The 25,470-nt window shown below is 41.8% G+C and overlaps 1 protein-coding gene and 1 long non-coding RNA gene across 7 annotated transcripts in view; one reads left to right on the top strand and one right to left on the bottom strand.

Annotated features, from left to right (window-relative positions):
- PLEKHM3 (pleckstrin homology domain containing M3) overlaps positions 1-25,470 on the top strand; it is a 177,683-nt gene that overhangs the window by 58,673 nt on the left and 93,540 nt on the right. For all 4 annotated transcript variants that reach the window (XM_087863017.1, XM_045806607.2, XM_087863020.1 and 1 more), the window contains exons 4-5: positions 6,884-7,029; positions 18,200-18,393. In XM_087863017.1, coding sequence (XP_087719143.1) covers positions 6,884-7,029; positions 18,200-18,393 — 340 coding nt within the window. The remainder of the gene's footprint in view (positions 1-6,883; positions 7,030-18,199; positions 18,394-25,470) is intronic.
- Positions 934-19,477, bottom strand: LOC123798255 (uncharacterized). 3 transcript variants are annotated; one of them, XR_006781238.2, is made up of 5 exons: positions 18,807-19,477; positions 18,350-18,557; positions 17,833-17,885; positions 14,978-15,157; positions 934-1,584 (listed from the first exon to the last, which is right to left on the bottom strand). It is a non-coding gene; the product is annotated as an uncharacterized LOC123798255 (long non-coding RNA). The 3 variants fall into 3 exon arrangements; XR_006781239.2 differs by lacking the exon at positions 17,833-17,885; XR_015724838.1 differs by lacking the exon at positions 934-1,584 and having other exon boundaries at positions 14,957-15,157.

Genomic DNA, 25,470 nt, shown 5'->3' with positions numbered 1-25,470 from the left:
TGTCTTCTGCTTTTCACCTTCCAGATTTGCACTCTTGTCCCCTCACCCTTCATATTTAGGGTGATGCTAATGCTGTGAGGTCCTAGGCTAAGTCATTGACAAAGTAACTCACATTCTTTTGTATAACTGATTTCTATTTCCTGTGCTTATTGTATTGCCATACACAAAGAGACCATTTTTTAAGATACTTTCCACAAGGAAATATCTATGCAGAAATTCACCCATATATATATTAGTGTTTCTCATCAAGTGCCACATCAGCTACTTCTATTAAGCTCTGTCTTCCTTCTTTACCATACAGCCATGGACAGAATTATTTTATCACCCTCTGTCTCAGTTTCTGCATCTATAAAATGGGGATAATACCTACTTTATAGAATTAATGAGGATTAAATAAATATGTGTGTATGTAAAGTACTTATAACCATGCCTGGCATATGGTAAGCACTATGTAAATATTTGTTTATCCATTTACCTATTTATTTATTATTTCCATTTAAAATTGCTTACTATTTTCTTGAGAGTCTTTGGGTAAAGAGCAGACAGGGCACAAGTTAATAGGAAAATTTAGTCATAGACTATTAAGAAGAAAACAAGTCTGAAAAAAAATACTAAGTTTAGACTGATTTAAATATACTAGATATTTCATTGTTAACCTTCTCTGACCTTACATTCCCATAATACTGGCACCTTATCATAAACATCTTCCAAACCATGTCTTTGGAAGTGAAAATCTGTGTCACAGACATTTTTAACTCAGTGTAGCTATTTAGTAAACAGAAAAGCAGTCATAATCTCTAGAACAGTGCACATATTTACTTACTTTCCTTGGCAAAAATCAAGATTTATTGCCTTTCAAGATTAATTTTGACTAAATATTGACCTTAGTCTCTCAATCATTGTTTACCTGAAGGACCAATGAATCTTGACACTTCTCGAGTTGAGTTGGAATCTACTTGGTATTTATTAATATATTTCATGTGATTTATAATCTTAATAACAACATTCTATGAAGATTAAACAAACATTATGGCATTTATCCAGCATAGACAAGCTTTGTATTTTCTTTCCTTTTTCTCCGTAAAAACTTTATTGTTTCCGTTTGGTCTACAGCTGGGGACAGGGCTTCAGGGTGTTAAAAAACTGCTTAGTGGCTGCGGGGAGCAGATGCCCTGACACCTGCGGGATACAGAGGCTTCTAGTCCTGCTTGAGGGTGAGCCTTTACAAGAGATACTAGCCCAGCCCAGCCTGCGGTAGTTAGTCAGGTGCTCGCTATCTTCTTGATGAGTTTCACCTCCTGGTCTAGGAAGTGGCTCTCCAGGAAGTCACAAAGATGGAGGTCTGTGCGGGCAGAATCTGGGGCATGCTGATCCAAAAGGGCCTGTTTCAGTTCTTCTCCAGGACTGTGGAAGCTCCCATGCATACAAGGCTTTTCCCCACTCATCTTGGGAGGACATTTGCATGTCCTGAAAGAGGGTGCAGCCTCTGCCCTGGTTTGGATCTTCAAGAAACACCGGGCACCCTCATGCTTCCCCTGGGCCACCTGGCAGAAGAGCTGGCCCATGCCCTCCAGAGCCACATCACTGCAGCAAAAAATAGAAGCACAGAGAGAGGTAGATGTAGAAAGCCTGCAGATATAGGTTGACCCAGGAGTTGACAGCAGCCTCCACTTCGGTGGAATAATTCTGATGAATCTAGGAGCTCAAGGTTGGTGGGCAGTAAGGAGCTAACCACAAAAAAGTGTTGGCTGGTCCCAGAGGCATGACCAAGAAAAGATGGTCCGGAGGTTGCAAATGGGAAGGAGGTTGGGGGGGTATTTGGAGGTTTGAAGAAGGGGTAGTCCCCACATCTGTTTCATGCAAACACTGTTGAAGCAAGAGACAGATGCATGGGATTGCTGGGAGCTCTGTATTTTCAGTCAGCAGTGAGTCAATGGTTACAGACTGTAAGCTAGGAAAGTGGAGTTCTGTATGACCTTCTTCCTGCTGATTCTTATAAAATAGCAAGTCATTGAACCACCCCCCACCCCCACCCCGTTTCTGTTTTTCTTCATTTTGGAAAATCTGGTCTGTAGAATTTCTGATAGAAGTCCAGGCCTTCAAGCCACATTTTACAAAGTGCTTACCACAGGTTATTGTCCCACACCAGGGCACTGGACCGAAGGGGTGAGGGGGCAAGGGCAGTCCTTTTGCCCTTCCTATGGCCACCCCCTCCCCTGTGTGCATACAGTAAAAGAGTGTATGAAACGTGCCAGTTTCATTTTTCTGTTTTAACAGAGGAAATGAAAATTTATCCTCTCACTCTTACCTCTTTTCCTCCTTTTTTTATAAAGACCCCTTCTCTTCTTTTTATTTGCCTTTTTTTTTTTTCTTAGAGCATTTCTACCTTCCAAATACAAATACCAAATTTACTTTACCAAATTAGGTAAAGAGGTTAGTGTGGCTGACCACACTTAGGAAGCATTGTGTGAGTTTTTTCCTTAGGCAGTTTCACCTGGATCTAGCCACAGCTCGCGTCATTTTTCTCTTATGCCCATGAATTTTCCAGCTGCTGGTCAGGGGAAGGAGGGCTGATTTGGTAGCCATGAAGCAGTGAGAAGGTGGTTGGTTTCTCCTCAAGATCTTGGCTTCAGTAACACCACATTGCAGCCAACTGAGCTAACTAGGTGCACTTGTTAGAAGAAAGATTGTGCCTTTGTGGAGAATTATGCCAAAATTTCTGCTTCAACCCCCGGCAACAGATTATTTTGGTCGTCTTTAGTGAAAGGCCATTTGGGAAATGGACTGTACACGCAGCAAATAGGATTTCAGTTAAATGGTAACATTTGTTTCCAAAAGAGTACCAGAGGGGAGGCTAAGCTCTTCAGAGCATGTGTTCATTAAAGATTTGAAGTGGGGTGGGAAGCAATAAAAAAAAAAAAAAAAAAAAAAGGCCAGTGAGTTCTCTTGTGAGATAGTTTTTTGTTCCTATGAATTGAACACCCTCTGAAAAGTCTCAAAAAGAGACTGGGAAGAATGTATTTGCTTTGATCCAATATGTGGAGGGTTCCCTACTACAAATACCCCTTAATTTAGAAGCATTATTGAAAAGTCTGTTTGAAAGTACATAAAAATATAATATGTAAATAAGCTCTAATTAGTTATTTCAATTAATTATTTTTTGTCTCTGCTTTGCAGCTCTATTTTTCTCCCCATAATGTCGCTTGTCAGAGTCCAGCTTCGGCACCCTTCAAAAAAGGTGTTTTTCTAGTAGTTGTTATTAAGAAAACACATTTTTTGCCCTGTTGAAAACATCACGATGATAAAGTAAGATCCAGGTCATGTATCTTTAGGGGGAGTTGTTTCAGACATTTTTAGTCTATGATTTGCTAGTATGATATTAAGGAAATCTTACAGTTAATTGAAAGAATAGATGTTTCCTTCTTCAAATAAATGGTAGGTGGTGTCTTTTAGAAAATGATTCTGTATTAGGCCACTAGCCTCTAATCTTTCTTGCCCATCCTATGTTGGTAACAAATTTCAGTAACAAATTCTACATTTGGAGATTAAAAGTTTTAATTCTAAACCAAGTAAGATGCTTCTCAGTGGGGACAGTGAATGCTGTGGGAAAACATTGGTAAAATGAACTCTGATTGTATCTACGTAGCGGATTTTTAGAAATTGACCAGGAACCTGAAATGTTGATTTTGGAAGCCTAGAGAGTATACTACATGACAAATTACAAGCTTTTCACTTGAGGGTTGCACACCCTCTGCACTTGAATAGAATTGGAATTTTAGAGCTTGGAGGGACCTTTGCAGCCACCTAGAAACAGGGAGCCGTCCTCAGCTTTTCCCTACCAGGGTCTCTGGTGGTAGTTGGCTGGTTGGGGAGAAATATAGGTTCCTGGGCTAATCCAGATCTACAAAATCAAAGTCTTGTGGGTGGAAATTGGGATAGGGAAAGGGTCTACATTTTTCACAAACATCTCTAGAAAATTTTGGCGCTCACTGAACTTGGCAAACCCACTGATTTAGGCTGGCCCTTTTATTTGCAGCGAGGAAGGCAGGCCTAGAGAGTTTGATGGGTCAAGTTCACAGTGTGTCCTAGGCAAGAATGGGCTTTCTAACTCTGGGCTTGTGCTTGTCTATACACCATGTATCCAAAACAGTCCTAAGCTTGCAGATAGGTTCAGACCTACTCTGGGTCATTGCGGGTGATATCAGCAGAGAGAGTAGGAGAGCATGGTTCTAAATAAGGTATGAAGGTAAAGACACCCAAGAACTAGGAGTTTATGTGCTGTTGCTTCTATCTAACCTAAAACCTGAGTGAGCCCTAGCCATGCTCTCTCAGCCCTTCTCTCTTTGATGAGCCTGGAGACTAGTGCACAGTGGTGGGAATGCTTAACTCATTTAGTTAACTCATGTAGTTGAACCCCCACCATGGTAGGCTTTGGCCCTGTATCCCTGGTTGATGTACACGTTTTTAGACCATATACTTTCTTAAAATGCATATTTGTGTATTTTAATATTGCTCATGTATGTTGCATCTAAATAATTATAATAAAGTCATTAAAAATTATAGACTGATAAACTCATTAGTACCCACTAAAGCATATATAAATATCCAGCAAATGCTTACTAATGTTAATTACATCTAAAATTCAAACAACCAAAAAGCTGAAGTGACCCAAATTTATTTTTGCTGTGTTCTGTGGTGAGAGTTTAAACTGGAATGATGATCTGGAATTCCTGCAGGACCATGACCACTTTCTAAATCATTAGGAAAGATTGAGTTTTATTCATTGTCACTTCAGTGTTAAGTCAATTTGACCATCAGCGAATTTTTGGAAACAACAATATCCCAGTGTCAAGGATGTGTCAAGTTCCATTGAATTCTGCTCCACAGTCTATCTATGAACACACGAGCAATGTATAATTCTTAGAATGGGCAACATATTTTTCACGGGGTTATTAACAAAAGAACGCTGTTTTAAGAGGCAGGTGCCCAGGTGAGGGGGATCAGTTCTAGAAGAGCTATGAGAACTTAAAATCTCTTTATATGTGGGTGTATGTGTGTCAAGTAATATTCAGTTTATCATCCTTTCTACATAAAGTTATCGATGGTCTGCTATATGTAAAGCTCTGTTAAGTACTGAGGATAAGAAACTGCTTTGAGGAGTTTATAATGTGGTTCTTGCTGGACAGACGCATAAAAAGGCACAGTCGTTTCAAGGAGCATGTGCTAAATGCCAGATGAGTAATAATGCGGTCAGTGAGTGCAGCAGACAGCATTCCAGTGCTCATAGCCTAGTCATTGTGACGGCACCTCCCCTCTGCCACAGCAGCAGCGTGTGTGTTCGCTGCTTCTTGATCTGTCACACAGATCTCATTGCTCAGCCAATCTGAAAAACAGGGGCTTGTTCTGATTTTGCTGCTACTCAACAGTTAAGAAATAACCATTCCAGGAAGGAACAGTGTGCAGCTTTTGAAGCGTAATACCAATACACTTACTTACTTGTCTTTCAGTACCTCTTGTCTTTAGAAGTAATAGGATCTAATTCTCTTCTTGGAGAATGCACTGCGAAACTACTTGATTACTGATACCATTTTATTTGTGATGAAAATGAAAGTCCTTTGAGTTTTGTGATATTTTCATTCATGGAGTTCATGTGAATCAGTTTTTTCTTAGGTTAGCAGTTTGTTAAACTGTTTGGAGCTCCTTTAATGGGAGTGAGATACAGTAGTGACGGTGGTGGTGATGAGGATGATGATAATGATGAATTCATTTTATGCCTTTATCATGAAATAGGCTTAATGTGAGATTTCTTTGATCAGTGCAATTCTTGATCCAGCCATGAATCCAGAAATGGATTTCTGAAATGAAAGCAGTAGATCAGAAATGCCAGGATAATGTTGCTGTTTGTATAATCATGGTGACCTGTTCTGGGCTGCCAGGATTTTGTCCTTTGGGTTGTGATAGAATTTCTGTAGTCACCAAGAGAAGGTAGTTCCTCCTACCTAGAGAGAAAAGGCATGGCTTCTTTGTGACAGGGCCGAGATTATTACCAGTTCCCCTGAGAGTCCCAGGACAGTGCTCACAGAATCATGGATTTCCTCGGACATCTAAGGGCCTTAGCAATGACTTGCAGGCAGCCACTGGTCTTGAGTAATGGGCAGGATTTGGCAAAGCGGAAATCAGAAAAGAGGGTGTTGTGTAAGGAGAAGTAATGTGCACCGATGTGTGGAGGGTGGAGTGAGCACGCTGTTTATTTGGAGAATAGCTAGGAAAGTTCTCTGGTTGCAATAAAGAAGTTATATTCCCATTGGAGAGTAGTAGGAGTAGGTAGTTGGAAAGGTGATATAGGGGCCAGTCGGAAGACAAATTTCTTTCATTGACTAAGTAAAGGAAGGCCACATATCAGTTTTTAGAATCATTTTAAACTCAGACAAGCTTAGAGCCAAATCCAAACTCCACTTCTTTACTAGCTCAGTGACCTCAGACAGAATTCTTAACTTGGCTAAAACCATCTCACAGAGATGTTGTACGTGTTAAATAAGATCCTTTACGAGAAGTCCCCAGCAAAATGTCTGGTGGTGGGAATAGAGTTTATGAGGAAGAAGTGAGGTGCTAATAGTGGGGCTGTAGAGAGGCTGATCTCTGATAACTACACAGAAGACGCAGAAGAGATGAGAAACAGGACCGTATTAGGTGCGGGTTACCGCAGCCCCTTAGGAGCTGAGGGGGTGGAGGCTATCGGGCTAGGAAGAGAAAGACACATCTATACAAGAATTCTCTGAAGTTTTTCTTCCTGTTGCGGACTTTGTTTGAGGGTTGTGTAACTTTGTTCTGTGGTGTTAAAAGTACAGCACTAATCATAGACTCTTTCTTTTGCCTTGGACAGGATGCCAGCGATCCATAGGCCTTTCCAGTGGGAAAGCCAAGGTGTGCAATTACAGTGGATGGTATTACTGCAGCAGCTGCCACGTGGACGACACTTTTCTCATCCCGGCGCGCATCGTCCACAACTGGGATACTTCAAAATACAAGGTAAGTACAGAATCTGAGTTTACTTCATAATCGCAATGTGGATGTTCAGCTGCTGTCATGTGGATTAAGAAATAATGATATAGGAATTTGGAGCATACTTGACTAGGTAGTCTCATAAAAGCTACGAGATCTTATCTAATGCTTCTTAAATATCTCACGTTTAAAGGTATCTTAACTATGATTTTTTATTAATTCCCTCACTTAAAAGCAGTTTTTACTTCTGGGCCTTGTTAGTTAACTGTGGGTGCTAAAAAAGATTCTCGTAGAGAAAGAGGCCTTGTTATTTTTTTTATTAGATCTTATCTCCAAAATCACAGTACTCTCAGGATAAAAACAGGAAAATAATGCATGCATGGGCGTACTAGTGACTTTTGAAGAAGAGGACTTATATAATCGAGATATTTCTTAGAGTAGAGTAGCTCTCCTACTCATGTGAAGGTGAGTCTTCCAGCAGGTCCATCTACCCTGGAACTAGAAGCTGGAGAGAAGCTATGGGGATTTCTGGGTGGCAGTCCACACCAAGGAACAGTGTACTGAGCCACCCTTAGACCTTCACCTGGACTGTTGTTTATTTTTTAAAAAGGAGGAAGTGAGAAACACAGCTTTGCAAAATAACTGCTAACAGCCTAGCAGGGTATCCCAGAAGTACAAATAGCAGACTTGGTAGCTATAAAAATGTGAGTCAACAGAGGAGGACAGGAAGTCTGAGCACCGAGACACTCACCTTAAGAGGGTGGAGAGGAGAGGAGCAACCAGCAAAGGAGACCAAGGAGGAGTGCATAGTGAGGGAGAAGGACCCTAGTGTGTCCAACAAGCCACACAAAGAACGTGTCTTCAGATCAGTTGTGACAGAGGTTGATACAAAGGTCAGATAAGATGAGCACTGGGAATTGACCATGGGATTTAGGAATGTGGAGGTAATGAGTGACCTTAATGAGAGCAGTTTGAATTGAGCAGTGGGAGTGAAGGTCTGATTGAAGTGAGTTTTTGACATGAAACAGGAGAGAAATAAGAGACAAGAACAGACAACTCTTGAGAAGTTTTGCTGTTTGGGGATGGAGAGAGATGGGGAATAACTAGAGGGGAAGTGGGATCAAATTGGGTTTGATTTTTATTTTAATGGAAGAAATAACAGCATGTTTTCTATGCTGATGTGAACTACCTAGGAGAGAGAGAATTGCTAGAATGATGTGGTTGAGTGAGAAAGATCGTGTAGACAGCAGGAAGGTTGGCCTTTGCTTGGAGCAGGAAGTAGCAGAAAAGGCAGAGTCTGGATGTAGGTGCCAGTGGGTAGCTTAGGGAAGTCCCCTTCCATTTACATCAGTAGCTGTCATGATACTGATTTATTTCAGTACCTGTGATCCTAAAGAGATTAAAGACCCAGCCCCGGTCACTCTGGGAAGTGCCTTTACCTTCTATTTCATAGAGATACAGGAGTAATTAGGCAATAATTCTGCCAACCCTGCTCATGATCTTAGCTCCTCCATCAGTTTTTGCCAAATCTGATCAGCCCTCGTCAGTTTCTTGTTCTACTGGATTTCTCTGGGATATAGTATTTGGCCAGGAATTCTTCTGCCTTGACTTAGAGGTCACACCCCTGGTTCTCCTCCTACTTCCAGCTCTTTTCCTCAGTCACCTGCTCTGATTCTTTGTCCTCTGCCTACACCTTTAATGTCGCACTTCCTTGGCTTCATTTTTTTTTGTTTTTTTTTCTGTTCCCACTGTATACTCTATTGCATTCTCTCTTTCTCTTCCATAGTTTCAACTCCCTGATGATTCCCACCCTTCTCTTCAGCTCCGTTTTCGCTACTGAAAGGGAGATCTGTGGATTTAATTGCCAAATGACATCTTAGCTCTAGCTTTCAACCTAGTAGCCTTCAAGATAGTGAATTGTACTGCACTTGTTAGCGTTGTACTGCAGTTCCGCCCATGCAGAAACAAGGCAGTAGAATTAGTTGGCAGTAGAAGGCAAGATGGGGAACCTAATCCACAGCAGTACTCCAGCCTTAGGATTCTTTTATGGTCCTGTGCTCTGCCAGAAGCTTTTCTGATCCTTCTGCCAGAATGCTGTCACATCTGCCTTGAATGAACCTTCCATGCAAAGTGCTTTGTCCAAACATAGTCTGTATAACTGCCTTTATACCTCCTTGCTAACAGATGCCTGAGACTTGTTGTCAGTGTAACTGTATCACCTGGGAGCAATGTAGGTGGGGAAGGGACCCATAGCTGTCACCTACCTGTAATATTTGAAGTCTAAAACAAACATGAAAATTGTAAGAGGCCATTTGGCTGATACCCTTTCTGTATCCCTGAGCAGCTCTGTCTCCTGGTCAATCCAGTAACCATCCACATCTTCACTGTCTTCAGGGTGCCTCATCCCTGTCCTTCTCAGCATATGACCTTGCCTCCACTTCAAGGACAACATTGAAACTACAAGATATGGATATGAATTCCTACAAATATATCTATATTTGTACTGGCCTTACTGCTTCCCCTCCTATCATATGAAGAAGAAGAGCCCTTTCTCATGTTTAGAGATCATCCTTCCACATATACTAGAATACTTTTATCCCTCTGGGGAACCCCTCTTCTTTCTTCCAGAGCTGATAGAAGCGTGTCCTCTTTGGCAACATCTTTTCTGATATTCCCCACCCTACTGTTTTTGCTGCATTGCTGGCTCCCTCGTGCCACCACCATGCTGTGTGTGTGTGTGTGTGTGTGTGTGTGTGTGTGTGTGTGTGTGTATATAATTACATTTACATAGGGGGTTAGTAGCAGGAGCTTGGAGTTAAACAGTATTTGTCCAAGTCCTATCTCCACCTCTTATTTGGGGCTTGATTTGCTGGGACAAATTACTTGAACTTCCTGAGCCTCAGTTTCCTAATTTCTAAAATGAACCCAGACTGCCCGAGTTCAGGTCTTGTCTTAGCCATTTATTAGCTGTCTAACCTGGGCAAGTTATGTAGTCTCTCTGTGTTTGAGTGTCCTCATCTGTAAAATGAGGACACTAATACTTCATAGGACCACTGCCAGTTACATGGGTTCATGCATGTGAAGTGTTTAGAATAGTGCCTAGGACATAGTGTGTGCCGAATAAGCATTCTTACTAGAACTCCTGTACTTGCCTACAAAAGTCGTGTGAATTGGGATAATATAAGACCGGCTGTCCGCAAATAATTGAGATAAGCACTTTTGAAGAGTGGGAGCTGTTGTCATTATTTTCATAATCTTCTCGTTTATGCTGCTCCTTTCTTCAAGCTCCCTGGGCACAGAGAACATGTCTTAGCACAGTTTCTGGCACGTAGTAGGTAAGCAAGAATGTATACTGAATCGGTGACAGAATGAGGCCTATCTTACAAGGCCCCCAAATCGGCTTCATCACCCTCATCACAGGTCCCTCTGGAACTTCTGTGGCCCCACCAGTCCCTGCTGCCAGCACCGGGAGACAGCCTGGGCTCTTTCTTCTGCCACCCCTGCCCTGTCTAATCAGTCAGCAAAACTCAACTGCTGGATTTGCACTCCGCTGCACCCACCATCCCACCTCACAAACTCAAACCTTGGGTGTCACTCCCATGAAGGAGTTTGGTAGCCATCTAACTGTGCTTCCTGCCTGCAAGTCTTGCTCCAACAATGGTTTAGAAAACCCTGATCTCACCGTGGGTAAATTTCATACCCTGTCTCAGTTTCTTCACCTTTAGAATGGAAGTGGTGAGGATAGTAATAATAACTGCTTCGTAAGATTGCTGTTTGCTTAAAAGAATGATTCACAGAAAGCCCCTAGCACCGTGACTGGCACACGGGTGCTGGTTAATGCCAGCTTTTACACACAATAGCAGCTTTTAAACACAGTCCCTTAACCTGACACCAAGTCCTTTTGTGATCTCCAGCCCCTGCTCTTCTAGCCCCTTCATGCCCTACCTCCCTGCCCCCATGAGCGTCCTTGGGAAGGTTTCACTACTTCCTGTTCCTCAGTCTTGCCACGCTCTTTCACGCCTTTTGTCTTCCTCTTGCCTTCATTTCAGTGTGGCAGACCCTAACCAAGCCTGTCTTGAACCTCATTTCCTCGCCCAGTTCTTTCCTTCCCCTCTCCCAGGCGGCGTTATCATTTTCTCCTCTGCATCTTGTACTTGACACTCTGAATATAGGCTATAAATATATTTGCCATGTGTGTATTAGATAAAAGCGTATTTAGAGTTGAGTTTGGTTTAGATTATTTAGATTAATCTGCTTAGAGCAGGGCTTTGACAGCCAAGAGAGGTGTATAGAGAGCAAGTGAGGGAGGCAGTCCCAGCCCCGCCAGAGCTTAGGCTAGAGGCACCTGCCAACAGAATATGCACCACTCTGGGGAGTTAAAACAGAGGGGTGGCACTAAATGAGGGAAATCTGAAAATCAGGCCTGGCTTACGAAGATGTGACTTGGTGGAAGAGATCCAGATCTGTTTGCAGTGAGCCACTGAAACCATCAATTCAGCCATCACTGACGCAGTCTTTTTCTCTAGAGCAGACATTTTGCCATGTGGTCATTCAAATGACAAGGTTTGATAAGTAACTAATTGAAGGGGTTAGGTACCCTCACTTCATCCACATTGTACATGAGGAAAATCTCCTTTGTCAGACCTTCCTTCCCAGATTCTCAGTGGACCAGGGAAGATTTTAAAGCAAGAACAGACAGAGCTGGTCGATTTTATCAGAATCATCTCTCATTGGCATTAAGTAACTATATTCCATTTAGTCCCAGAATCTGTCTTTGCTCAGACACCAGCATTTAACTTAATGTTTCTAATTGTGAGGATCAATCCAGATCTCTCAGTTTCCAAGACCAGACATCATTCTGCTAGATCTGCCTCCTATCCTTAATAAGAAGTACGTGACTGGCTTGAATATCCATTTAAGAGAGTAAAAAAGTGGTTTTGCAGAGCAGATTGAAATCTGTCATCTGAAGCATTTCCTTGTCTGCCCTCTGGAGTAATAATACTCCTAATTATTTTTAAAGCAGAATTTCATCTATTTTCTGGTATACATCCTGCAAATTGAATTGAGCTCCAGGATTACCCAGCAGCTAAACCTTATCCTTGAGTTCTATAGCCATTTTCTAATGAAATTCTCTTTGAAGACAACTTTCCCCCTACTCTCCAACCCTCCCAAAAATATCAAGCATGACAAAGAGGTGGTGAGGACCTCAAACTTGGCCTCAGCTCTTCCTAAATAGTTCCCTTCTGTTGTGCTTTTAAAAAATATTTTTGTGTCCTAGCCTGAATATTCACATTCCATTTAGCTAGGGGTTTTCCATGTTACATAAACTATTTCCTATCTCTACATCTTGAGAGGCATTCAAGGCAAGCTGCACTGCCCTCGCAGAGCTGGAGAGCAGCTCGCTGATGGGAAAAACCACTTGTTCAGAGTCATTCGGAGATTTTGCGAACAAATTGCAATTAACCTTAAGATCTCCCGATTCCTTCTCCATTAGCTCCCAGTGCCTGCTTTAAGAGGACTAAGAAGTATTATGGTTGGGATTGATTTTAGTAAGACTTTCGCCATGACTTTTCACAATAAACATGGGGGGAAATACAGGAAGGGAAACATTATACCAAAGCAATAAGTGGTTATTTTACTGTGGTACGATTGTGATTTTTTTTTTCCTTTCCTGATCTTTAGTCTCCAAATTCTCAGTAATGTGATTGTTACTTTTATTATTTTAAAAATGTTAACTGTTACCTAGCGCCATATATTTCAGAAAATATGTATTAGAAATTTGCTTTTAATGCCTCAGAATTATAAATATGACTCTTCTGTCCTGTGATTACTTCAGTGTCATTTAATGTGGTATAGAAGGCTACTTTCCCATAAAGAAACTGCCTTGCACTGCTGTACTTTCATTCTTCTTTCTCAAATATACTTCCACAGATTTCAGGATTCATAAAGTACAAAGGGCATGCATACATAATCTCCCTCCCACCTGTCTTTTTCTCCTCCCACAGGCAACCAGATCACTCTCTTCTTGTGCATCTTTGCAGAGGTGTTTTACGTACGTGTGCTTTTTCACGCAGCAGTGGCAGTAGGTGAGCCACATGCTGCTCTTGGAGAGCTTGCCCTTCCGTTTGGATCACATCCCTCTTCCAGCGCTCGTCTGCTTTCTTTCATTTTCTTTTTTGTATAGTCATTCCATATTCTATCATGAATTTTACACGTTTCTACACACACATGACAATCTAACCAGTCCTTTCTGGGAGGATTTTGATTGTTTTTTCAGTCTTTTGCTATTACAGGTCATGATTCAATGAATAACTTTATACATCGTTTTGAATGTAAGTTCTTTCATTCACAAGTGAGACTGAGGACACCTTCCTAGATGTAGGTTTGTACATTTCTTAGTTTGCCGCATGTTCCAGATTGTCCTCAGTCAGGACTGTGTGCTACACTTTTGCCTGTATCTTCTTGCAGGCATCTTTCTTCCTTGGTACCAAGATGTCTGCTGTCACTTCTGGTGTGATTGTGCTGCCTCGAGCTGTCCTTCCCCTTTTCTACTTTCTTAACTCTAGAGATGTGGTGAGCTTAGAAACAAATAGCCAAGCTGTGAGAAAGGTGTGTAAAGTAAGAGTGTGTGGCTCAGAATCACAGCCAGAGCATCGTAAAGCACTCATTCATTTCTTCAGCAGGTGTTTGTTGAACACCCACCTTGCTCCCTGTTCTAGGCAGTAGGGACGTGGTCTCTGCCTTGTGAATGCTCGTGTTCCAATGGAACTGTAAACAAATATACAAATAAGCGACTTCTAGATAAATGACAGGTACTGGACTTTAATTTTTGTTTCATAGTTAAAATCAAAGGTCAGCGTACCACCAAGTTACATCATTAGTTAGTCTCCCTTTGTAGCCCCTTGGCTTTGTATTTGGGGAAAGGGAAGGACAGAACATGGACAGGAATCACCTCCTTTGAGGAGTGATGAATAGATAGTTTATGGTAGAGTTCTTAAAGAATAAAAAGAACTGTAACTATAAATAATACTAAAAAGCACAGAACAGAGTATCCGGAGACCTGAGCAGATGGGTCACTTAAGCTCTCTGGAGTCAGTGTTTTTTTTTCTATTAAGTATATTAATTCAGTGTTTCTCAAAATATGGTCCATGGAGCGTTAACAAGTTCTGTGCTTGTTAATAGGTATTACTCAAAAGGGGGTTCTGTAGGAGGGTCACAGCCAGGCCAGCTTTGTAATCGGAACAGGGCCCCTCAAGAGAACGCAGCCCTGGGAGCTCACAGCACGCAAGAGGACAGAAGGAGTTAGAGATAGAGGCCCCTTCCTCCAGTTGGTAAATAGGGCCGAGACTGAGTTTCATTTCCCACCGGCCCCTGCACAAGGCCTGAACGGCACTAAATAGCTGCCTTGTCTGCAGACAGGTTTGGGAAATTGCTGGGCTAAGCAGGTGAAGCAGACACAATGTCCACAGGCTTTCATAGGCTAACGTGCTACACTTTGAATCACTAAGGAAGAATGTGGCGTGTGGCATTTTTCTTGTTGGACCTCAGAACACCATTTTTGTGGGACCAGTATTCCTTGGAGCATAGGTTGAGAAAAATGGAACTAGATTATTTGTACCAGTTCTTGTTATTATAAAATTATGTTCTCATCTGTTTTATTCTAATGCATTTTCCTCCCTTAACAAAAACTGAAGTCCTCACAACTACTCCTACCCCTACCATATCATCTCCAAACTGCTGTCTATGGTTAAGCATTCCCTTTGCTCCATTGCTTTCTTACCCGGGGCTATTTTTGTGGGGGAACATACCAGGACACCATTCCAGAACCTCTTTCTCAGAATTACGTAAACCTGAACATTTGAGAATTCTGTTTTTAAGAGGTAGCTGTCACCAGTTTAACAAAAGGTGTATTACGTTTAAATCTATACCAATGATGGTTACTTTTCAAATAACAAATATGTTTATTTGTAAATACCTGTGTTTATAGAGCAGATTTCGTCCTTATAATTTGTAGCTGATTATAACCCACTTGCTGTTTCCTCCAACAACTCCTGTATGTGAGGTGTGGAGAAGCAGCTTTCTGCCTCGACTTCCTCTTCCTCAGCTCTTGAATCACGCAGACTGCAGCACCGTGAAGGGGGCACCAGTTCACGAACTGCAACAAAGTCAAGTCACAGACTTGAGTTCTTATAGCTAATGAGTCTGTTTTTAAACTAAAAAAGCCATGGAAAGAAATTATATTAATTACAATAAATGTTAATACTAAAAGATCAGTAGGTTTGAAAAATGAACTATTGACCCTACAAAAGTTGTTTCTAATGTGAATAGAGTAGGATCATGGAAAAGAATGCGAACCAAAACCTTTTTAAAAATGTATTGGGTCTATCCATCTGCACCTATGAGCTGAGTTGTTATATACATCAGAAACAGCACTCAGGCTTTTCATGGTTTTCCTAATTTGGTTGGCAAGAAATAGGACAGTAGCTCTTAGCTCTTAGGTGGAATATATTTGGTTTTCACATATAATTTATGTAATATTTCTGTTAACAGGAAAGAAACTTTCTCACATAAACTTTATCACCTAAGAATATCATTGGCTTCCTTCCCTAGTAACTATATATTTAACATTATCTTTTTTGAAAGCTTTCTAATTATAGTGAGTTTGGAAAGTGGAATCCTTATACCAGTATGCAGGGTTATTTAGAACTTAGGAAATCAGTGGGGATATAGCACTGTCTTTTGCAAAAATAGCATTTTATGCCAAATTCTTAATTCTTTCAAAAATTCCCTTACCATTATAAGTGGTAGATTCTCAGAAGTGAGCATGTGCTCAGCCATGCTGCCAAAAACATGGCTCAGTGTTGCAGGGATTCGAGCAGCTGAGGCCACAGTATGCTCTGTATTCTTAACACTGGGTAATAACTTCGTGAAGCAGTGCCTTAGACATGATCGAAACTAGCTCTGTTTTTGTTTTTAGTAATTTCAGCTTATGAACACCGAGATGTCGGTAGCTGCTGTCCCATTTGTCTCACTGCTTTTACTGTCTCTGAAAAAGACTTTCTTTTTTTTCTTTCCCTTTTGGGCTTAAGTACCACCTGAAGAGAGAAGCCTTTTCAGGCCTGGGAGACTGGCCAGTGCCCTTTGTCCTTCTGTTCACCTACTAAAAGGTAGTATTGTTAACCTAATTCAGCAGGGCCCTGACTCAGTATAAACACTGCTCAATAGAGCCAGAAAGACTAATTGAATTGTACAATACATCATTTTTCAGAACAGTTTCAAGTGGACTGTACTTCATTTCCCAGAACACCACATCAGTTTTTTTTCCTCATTGAAGATATTTAAATATAGCAAATATTTAACCATGATAAATAAAATATTTGAACCCAATTCTGTGTTTCGCCACTGAACCTTGAGCTACCTGAGGACAGGGCCATGCCTGCTTTATTCTCCACTAGTGCCTGCTGTGGTATCTATCTGACATGTACCTGTGTCTCCATGCCTCAGAGAGGCATTATTTATCCCTGCCGACTGTTATTTCCCATCTGGTTAAGTAGTGAAAGATTTTGGCTAATTCTAGGTGCCCCTTTGTGACCTGATTTGCAGAGACTGTAACTTTCACCACCTATATAACTGCAGGACCCCAAAGGATCACACAACAGGTACCTCAAAAATAATTGCTAATAAGGAAAAAAAAATGCGACTTTTATTAGGAAAAAAAAAATCAATGCCTTTTTTTGTATCTCTCTATAACAAACTTTTGTATGAGCTCTATTTTATATTATAAAATATTAAATTACATAAATGTGTTTTAATCAACATATAATAGCCGTACATTTAGTTATCACCTATTCATAAAGATGGGTTTTCGTGGTTGTATCTAGTTGTGGTACTCTCCTCTGTCCCATCCTTGCCCACCAAGTGAATTTCTGTTTACCCTTCTAGACCTTGCCAGGGGCTTTCTTCGCCCCAGGACAGTTGATTTCTTCTTCCTTTTAGCTACCAATGGACCTCATCTGTATTTCTTCCGTAGTAGAGGACAGGCTATGTGCTGCACGTAGTTTTTGTTTTAAATATTTATCTCTGATACTAAATAGTGAGTCCCTTGAGGGTAAGAACTGTATCCTATTTATCTTCATTGATAAAAATTCTAGCCTGGAATGTAAAGCATAGTGGATTTTCAATTTTCTTTTTAATAAGGAAAATTTTTTAAATGTTGAATTCTGTCATTACTCCCAGTACTAGATCAGTTTTGGTGAAAACTTTTTAGAGAGGTTTTACCTTCCAAAAAAAGAAACTAAGCCAAATCTACATATCATTAGCCAGTCCACATCTCGGTATCAGTGAATTGGTATGTAAAGATTCCCCCAGATTCCCCACTTGTTATACATTATTTAAGCTACTCCTTCTGTATCTCAGATGCATTGTGTTTCTACTCTAATGACAATGACATTTTAAAATCACCTTTTCATAGTCTTGATGTTTACTATCAGAAGTGGATATAGAATCTGATGGATAGAGTAGCCCGTCAGCCCAAGCTCAAAGTTATTCTAAGAGCACTCCTTTCTGCTCACTGAAGTGTTTTTTGAGCCTGTTTTCTATGCAAATTATCCTGCATATAATGTCATTTTAAGCTATCCTTTTATTACTTTTGGATTTTGTAATATGTACATGATTTACCTGTTTTTTTAATGGCTACTTATAAAAGTAGTACAGAATATACATGTATGTAGTTTTTAAAATGAAAATCTAACACTCTTAATAGCAATATTAAGTTTTGAAATGATTATAGATCCACAGGAAGTTGCATAGATAAAGAGGGGTCCTGTGTACCTTTCACCCAGTTGGTTTCTCCCATTGGTTACATCTTAGATCACTATGGTACACTATAAAAAAACAACAGAAGTGAACATGGGTATCCGGGGTCTGTATAGTGTGTCGTTTTATCACATGTAGATTTGTGTAATCCTCGCCATTATCAAGATTCAGAATTAATGAATTCCTTTCCATGCCAAGGTTACTTTTACAAGTTTCCGGAGGAGAGAAAGAAAAGCCAAATTTTATATTTAAATTAGGGGCTTTTTCTCTTGGCTTGCTCAGAAAATAATGGGACTTTGATATTTAAACTCTGGTTCCTAGCTGGAGGAGGTGTGGCAAGCTGGATGATTCTCCAGACTGACTGAGGAAGTTTTTTTCATAGGTATCGAAGCAGGCCAAAGAGTTTCTGGAGTACGTGTACGAAGAGCCCCTGATCGACATCCAGCAGGAGAACCCCATGCTGTACCGCCACGCTGAGCCGCTGGCCACCGTGGTGCGGCTGCGGCAGCGGCTGAAATCTCTGCGAGCCTACCTGTTCAGCTGCCGGGCAGCCGTGGCCGAGGATCTGCGCCGCAGGTGGGTCACAGGGTCAGCCAGCTCCGCTTGGTTTTCCTCTCTGGTCCAGAGAGGAGGTCTGCTGACCTCCCTGGCCTTCCCGGTGTGCACCCTTTCGAGCTCTGTGGCTCTCCCTCTGGACTCATCGTTGACTTTTTTTCCTCCAAAGTCTTCTTCGGTTGAGCCTAGAAAAATGAAGGTAGTATCTCAGCATAACGGAGGGCTCTTCACCCAGGGAACTAGCTTCCCACCCCAGTGAAGACTGCTCTTCCCCTTAGGCTAACTTGAGAGGATAATTGGGAGTGTCCTCATTGATCACTTCTGGAGTGTTTTCCACTCTTCCTAGTTGCATTTGTAAGTGAGCGTGTTTGAACTATTCCATAACTTAAAGACATTTTTCTATGGAAATAAGTAGGTGGTTGTTCAGATCTTACTTTCCATACAGAAGCGGGCGTGGTGAGTGGTGGAGGCGGTGGAGGCTGGGGTTAAGATGCACAGGCCCAGGACTCAGCCTTTTCACGTCCCCATCCGTGCAGGCTGTTCTGCCACAGTGTCGTTATCATCGCAGAGAGCATAGGACACACAAGTCCGTACCAGGCTCAGGTCCTCAAAATAAACCTGAAGTTAAAATGTGCCTGCTCTCATCAAATTCCTTCTTTTACAGTTAGATTTTATTGGCATTTCAAGTTTCACCCTTGGCATATATGAACTAGCTTACACTCGAAATAATTGTTGATGGTGTTCATAGGTCCCTAAAAATACCTTTTAATGTTTTAATAGAAATGACCAAAAGCATACCTTAGTCATGGTTTCTGGAGGTGAGCCTACATGCAAAAGAACCTTTAGAAAGTATTAAAGTGATGTAGTTTGTTATTTGAGATCTGTTTAGATCCAAAGAAACTGACATAACCCCAGGCATCTGAAGAAGACATTTTAAAAAGAACTAAATGTAGATAGTGAGGAATACATAATATCTAGACACGCTCTCATAAAATAGTAATGAAAGACAGCTGCCATAAAGCAAAATACCTCTCAGTGGTAGTCATTCTGTTACCTAGTTGTTTTTCAAAAAGCACTAGAAAATGGTCAGGATTTATTCTTACAAAGTCTAGGCAAATCTTTTTTTTTTTTTTTTTTAAAGATTTTATTTATTTATTCGACAGAGACAGCCAGCGAGAGAGGGAACACAAGCAGGGGGAGTGGGAGAGGAAGAAGCAGGCTCCTAGCGGAGGAGCCTGACGTGGGGCCCGATCCCATAATGCTGGGGTCACGCCCTGAGCCGAAGGCAGACGCTTAACCGCTGCGCCACCCAGGCGCCCCTAGGCAAATCTTAATTTTAAAAGATCAGGATTTAAAAGGCCATAGGATTATATGTCTCTAATTTACCAACTAAACTAGATACAAGATTTTTAAGGTTCAAAGTATGTTCTGTTCACTTCTGGCTTTGCTCAGAGCTAGTTTTTCTTGTGCCTGTACCTCTAGACAGTATTAAAATCTACACATGGAATCATGGTACTTTTTTTTTTTTTTTTTTTTTTTTTTTTTTTAGATTTTATTCATTCATTTGAGAGAGAGAGCAAGAGAGAGTGAGCACAAGCCAGGTGGAGAGGCAGAAGGAGAAGCCCATTCCTTGCTGGGCAGGGAGCCCACCGCAGGGCTCAATTCCAGGACCCTGATATCACAGCCGAGCCAAAGGCAGGCGCCCCTAGATACCTTTCTGATACAGTGTTTTACTTTGGATAAATGTGCCACATCAGGGCATACATTTAGAAAGTAAATAGGTCCTCTCTTCATTTGGATGACTAAGAATACCTTTGCTGTTCCTGCAGTCTGGTGGTTTACCACCATGTCGTATACCTTATGGCCAGACCACCAGAAAGGAATGGAAATTCTAGAAAGAAGGCACTCCTAGGGCTATGAAAATGAAGACAGCAGTCTTTTTTTCTTTCCCTTAATTTTTCTTTCCTCACTTGTTCATGACCATTATGTAGTGCAATTCCTGGCACAAGGTAGGCACTCAGTAAGTTTTGAAAGGAAGGATGGAAGGAAGGAAGGAGGGAGGGATGGACGAATGTCTGCTGTGGTGTCACTTAAGACCCCTGAATAATGGCTGGTAGCCCAATTTTGAGAAGGAGTCAATCTTGGGATTTTATTTCTTCGTTACATGTCCTTGAGCACAATGTCTGACCCATCTGCAACCCTCAAAAATAACAAACTGAGGGCTTCCGGGGGGGGGGTAATGGAATAGGCTGGTGATGGGTAGTAAGGAGGGCACATACTGCATGGTGCACTGGGTGTTATGCACAACTAATGAATCATCGAACTTTACCTCAAAAACCAGGGATGTACTGTATGGTGACTAACATAATAAAAAAAATATAAGAAACAACAATTCCTGAATGAATGAATAGATGAACTAAAAAATCAAAGCAGTCAAAAAAAATTTAGTTCGTTGTGTTTTGGGCATAAGTCTCAAATCTTTCCTCTCCTTTTCACTTCCAGTGTACCACCCTGGCTTGGAGTCTCAGGACTATTGCAGTATCTTTCAGACTAGCCTCACGTCGGTTTCTTCCCTTTCCCACTGAACCTTAGTGTCAGGCAAATTATTAAGTACAAGCATGGAATTCTAGATATGTGCAGATCTAGTCCAGTATATTGGTCTATTGTCAAATATCTTGTACTTAAAACACGATTTCACTTCTTTAATGCATTCTGTCGTGGGAATTAAATTGTTTTTTTACAACTGAAGTGTGTACAATAGTGCTTATACATAGTAAGCACTCAATACATACTATTATTAATACTGCTTTACTGTCCTAGAATGTTCTTAGCTCTGGCTTTAAAAATCTTTGTCAGAAGTCTCCACTTAAAAGCCGCCCCTGATGCCCTGTCTACTGGAGTCAGTCCCCTTCTGTTCCTATGTCAGGAGAGGAGCCAGAGGACGTGGGCTGGAGAACTCACCCTGGCCACAGGGCCTGAGGTTCCTGGGTATGCGATGCATACTTATTCGTGCAGTTGTTGCATAAAAATGGGTGGAGCAGAAGGTTCCCTAAGACCAAAGAATGAGATTCCTACAGAACCCTAGAGGAGCACATTGATTTTTTTAAAAAAATTTGTTATCTTAGTTTCTCTATACTTATATGCTGTTAAAATAACATTTGGGCTTACCATGTCTTCCCACCCTGGCACAGAGAAAAGTATACAGTAACAAGCAGTACTTACAGGGGGCTGGTCTCGAGTTATTTCAAATCTTTTTATTTTGAAATAGGACTATTTAGTGCAACAGGTCTAAGATTTTCTGGGATGCCTGTACTTTTTGCAGGTGGGCCGTACTTCATATCATTTCTGCCTCTTAAAGTGTGCACTAAATAACCATAGGTGCAAAGGGGAACCACTACGCATCGAATGTACTAAAATTCCTGTCACCAGAGGCCATCTCTTACCTATCTTTTACCTTTAGAAGGACTCTGACGTTTTAAAAAACAAAATTAGTCAACTGTACCCTTGATAAGAGAGATGATAAACTTATCCAGAAGTAATATTTCAGGTTCCCTTTGTTTCTGTTTCACTTGGGGACAGAACATTTAAAGTGGAATTTAAACATAAGAACCTACCGGATACAACTAATCTTACATAACCTTGATAGAAATTAAAAGAGAGTTGATGTGCAGCAGGGGAACAAAAGAGAGCAGGAGAAGCCAGTTCTTATCTAGTTGTGAAAGGCATTCTCTCCTTGCCTGGTTTTTACCTCCGTATAGGAGTAGCCATTAATCTCCAGCTAGTAGGCCCAACATGCTGAAGACCTGTCAGCACCATATAAACAGAATAAAGCAAACTGTTAATATTGCTGTCGTGAGAAAACTGAAAACAGACTGATTAATCGTATTGGTGCTCCCCCGCCAGAGAGGGAACTTTGGTCGTCGCCTTATTAGGGAAGTCACAGTTTGCTTTTAGGCCTTTCATTATGATGACCGCCCGGTCTTCATCCTCAGTATTCTTGTTATTGTTGCTAAATGAATGCCTTGTTCTTGAACCCATACTGCACATCTTGACTGGCAGGGATGATTAGTTTAGAAAAAGTCAGTGTCTTCCATGAAGTCTAAAATGTTTACAGTGCTGACAATTCACTGTTTCTGAGGACTCCCAGATGGTGACCCTGTTGGACTGGTTCAAGGCCCAGTTAACTTTTCATGAGAAGAGTTATTTACAGTGTCCACACATGAAGGTACGTGAAGAACTCTCTGGCAGACCTTAGCACTGTGTGGACACAGCCACATCAGCAGCCATAGGGAAGTCTTTGGGGGGGACACTGAGAAGAACTGGTAGGGGGTCTCAGCCCTATATATCCCGCTGAACAGCAGGAACAGGAGGATGTGTGTGTAAATCACATGTCACCAACGGGCACCTCAGGGCCAAATTCAGCCCTCAGACATGTGTTGTTTGGCCTTTCAGGAATGGTCTCCCTGGCTTTTAAAGTTGTGACATAGTTGCTAACATTTAAATAACCAGTTTTCACGTGTACACAGTGAAGCTCCCTGGTGTCGCTGAGGAAATCAGAAGCTCTGAGCCTCCCCTCCTTCCCGGCTAGCAGCAGTCAGCCTTAGATCCTGGATGCTCCACTCTGCATAGTCTCTCCTGCTCCTCTTCTCCCAAAACCCAGGGTCATTCAGTGGAGAATACGTTGCAGCCCTGTTTTCTCCTCCCCAGCCCATTTCATTTATTTAAGGTGGTACCCATGTAAGATAATTACAGTTTTATCAATTAAAAAGCGCTTTCCCATAAATATGTTATTTGTTTTTTACAGCAGTCCTTTTAGATGGGAAACAGATGGTATTTAGAAAGAGAAAGAGCTGTGACTCTGAGATGCTACGTGACTTGCCTGAGGTGACAAAGCTGGTTAGCAGCAGAGTCCCCGCGCAGAACCAGATCACTGCAACTTTCCCCAGCACATTTGCTATTGGTGGTGGTGATGGCCAGAGGTCTCTAGACTCTAAAGAGGAACCATTTCTAATTCTCCTAAAGCCTTGATTGAGGTCATGTGGAAGAGTGGGAAGAAAGGCAGGGAGGTGGCCGACGGTGATGTCCCATGAGGGGAAAGGTGGGGTTGCTGACACAGGCTCTCCTATGCTCACAGTTGCTCAGTCTGCCTAGGAGAGCAGGCATGACAACTGGCTTAGCGTTAATGAGTACATTTTCCCTGGGTCAGCATTTACCAGATCTTCCCATTTCACAGACATGTAAATTTAAAACAGGAATATGGAGATATCTGGGACACCTGGGTGGCTCAGTCGATTAAGCATCTGCCTTCAGCTCAGGTCATGATCTCAGGGCCCTGGGATCAAGCCCCAAATCAGGGTCTCTACTCAAAAGGGAGTCTGCTTCTCTCTCTCCCTCTGCTGTTCCCCCTGCTTTGCTCGCTCACTGTCTCCCTGACAAATAAAAACTTTAAAAAATAATTTAAAAAGTAAAATAGATTTTAAGATTCGTTCTATTCTCTTTTCCTCATTTTACCTCAGACTGCTGAAAACATCTTCAGACTGACACCAGCTATTTGGACTAGCTTTTCAGAAATTTAAGTCCTATATTTCCTTCTAAATATACCTAGTTCATTCCAGGGAAAGACATTCTAGAAATTAATGTGGATATCTGAGTATTTCCCATTCTCTAGCATCAAAATGTGATTTGGGGACTTGGGTACCTGGTGAATCCAAAGTTCCTATTGTGATATAAATTTAAAACTAGATTCTCTCCAACACTAGTTGAGGCCAATAGGGAATCTGATGCCTATTCTCCCAGTTGCTTAGGGCAGAATTATGTTGGGGAACATTTGGTTTTACTTGCTTAGTACCTCCACTTGGGAGTATCAAGAGAATACCAGACGTGATTCTGCTACCTTTTAAGCCACCTTTTCCCGTCTTTGGCCTCACATTGTCCTCGAAATTATGATTATATTCAGCATTAGTTCTCACTGAAATATCAGCTTTACTGAAAAGTGAGCAATTTCTATCATAAAGATTCTCATTTTTATTAACATTATATATCCAGGTAAGTACCAGGAAAAAACACGAGTGTATGGGTGTGTATCCCATCAGACTGGCACCACCAAATGTAGCAGCTTGCTCAGCTCCTCGACCAGTTCCTATCCACGTCACCTGATTACCAAGATTCTCTTCCCACCCCTTCCTTTGTTACCTTATTACAAAAAAGAAACTGTCTTTCTAGAGAGTTGAGGGGAGGCTAAGTACAAAGGTTGAAATGTCCTTTGGCCATTCGCCAGCATCGTAAACTTCATATGCCCAGAACGGAACTAATCTTCCTGCCCCCACTGCTGTTGTGAACTATGCCTGCTGCAGACCTCCCTGTCTAGCTGACGGGCACCTGTTCCTCTCGCCATCCTGCTGTTCACGCCGAACACACCTTTCTCTCATGTCCACATCCGGTCCCTCAGCAAATCCTGCTGGCTTCACCTTCAAAATACATCCACTTGTCACCACCTCCACTGCTACCACCCAGGTCCCCGCCACGGTCGTCTCTCTGCTGCGCTAGTGCAGTGACTGATCTCCCCCTTCCGTCTGTTCTGAAACTACAGCTAGAGCTGATGTGTAGGTTAGATGATGCCACCCCTCAGCCGAAGGAATAGCATCACCTCTCACTCCGGGTAAAAGCCAAGGCCATGTACGGTCTCCTCCCCAGTTACCTCTTTGTCCTCATCTCCCACTACCTGTCCCCTCATTCCTCTGTTCTGGTCACACCGGGTCTTTGAGCAGGATCCTGTGTGAGTTTCTATCCTTATTTTTCCTTTCCCCAGATAACTGCAGGGTTGCTTCCTTACCTCTTTTAGGTCTTTACACAACCCTCACCTTAATGAAGTCTCCTTGACTCCCCCTCCCCCCACACACTTCCTGTCTTCTTTCTTGCTGATTGCCATATAACATGGTATTTTGTCTGTCCCCATCTCTTGGGCCGTTGGGCATGGATACGGAGGTTGTGCTTGCTCAATCTCTGCAGCCGTATCCAGTGGCCTGCTTTCCCCACCAGATCTAAGCTACAAAAGGTCATGGCTTTTTATCTGTTTTGTTCACTGCTATATCCCCAGGG

This window comes from Ursus americanus, chromosome 1 (genome assembly GCF_024610735.1).
Source record: "Ursus americanus isolate L20-20 chromosome 1, mUrsAme1.1.p, whole genome shotgun sequence".
Taxonomy (NCBI): Eukaryota; Metazoa; Chordata; class Mammalia; order Carnivora; family Ursidae; genus Ursus; species Ursus americanus.
Note: the sequence above shows the minus strand (reverse complement) of the source record. Positions and strands in the feature narration are given on the sequence as shown.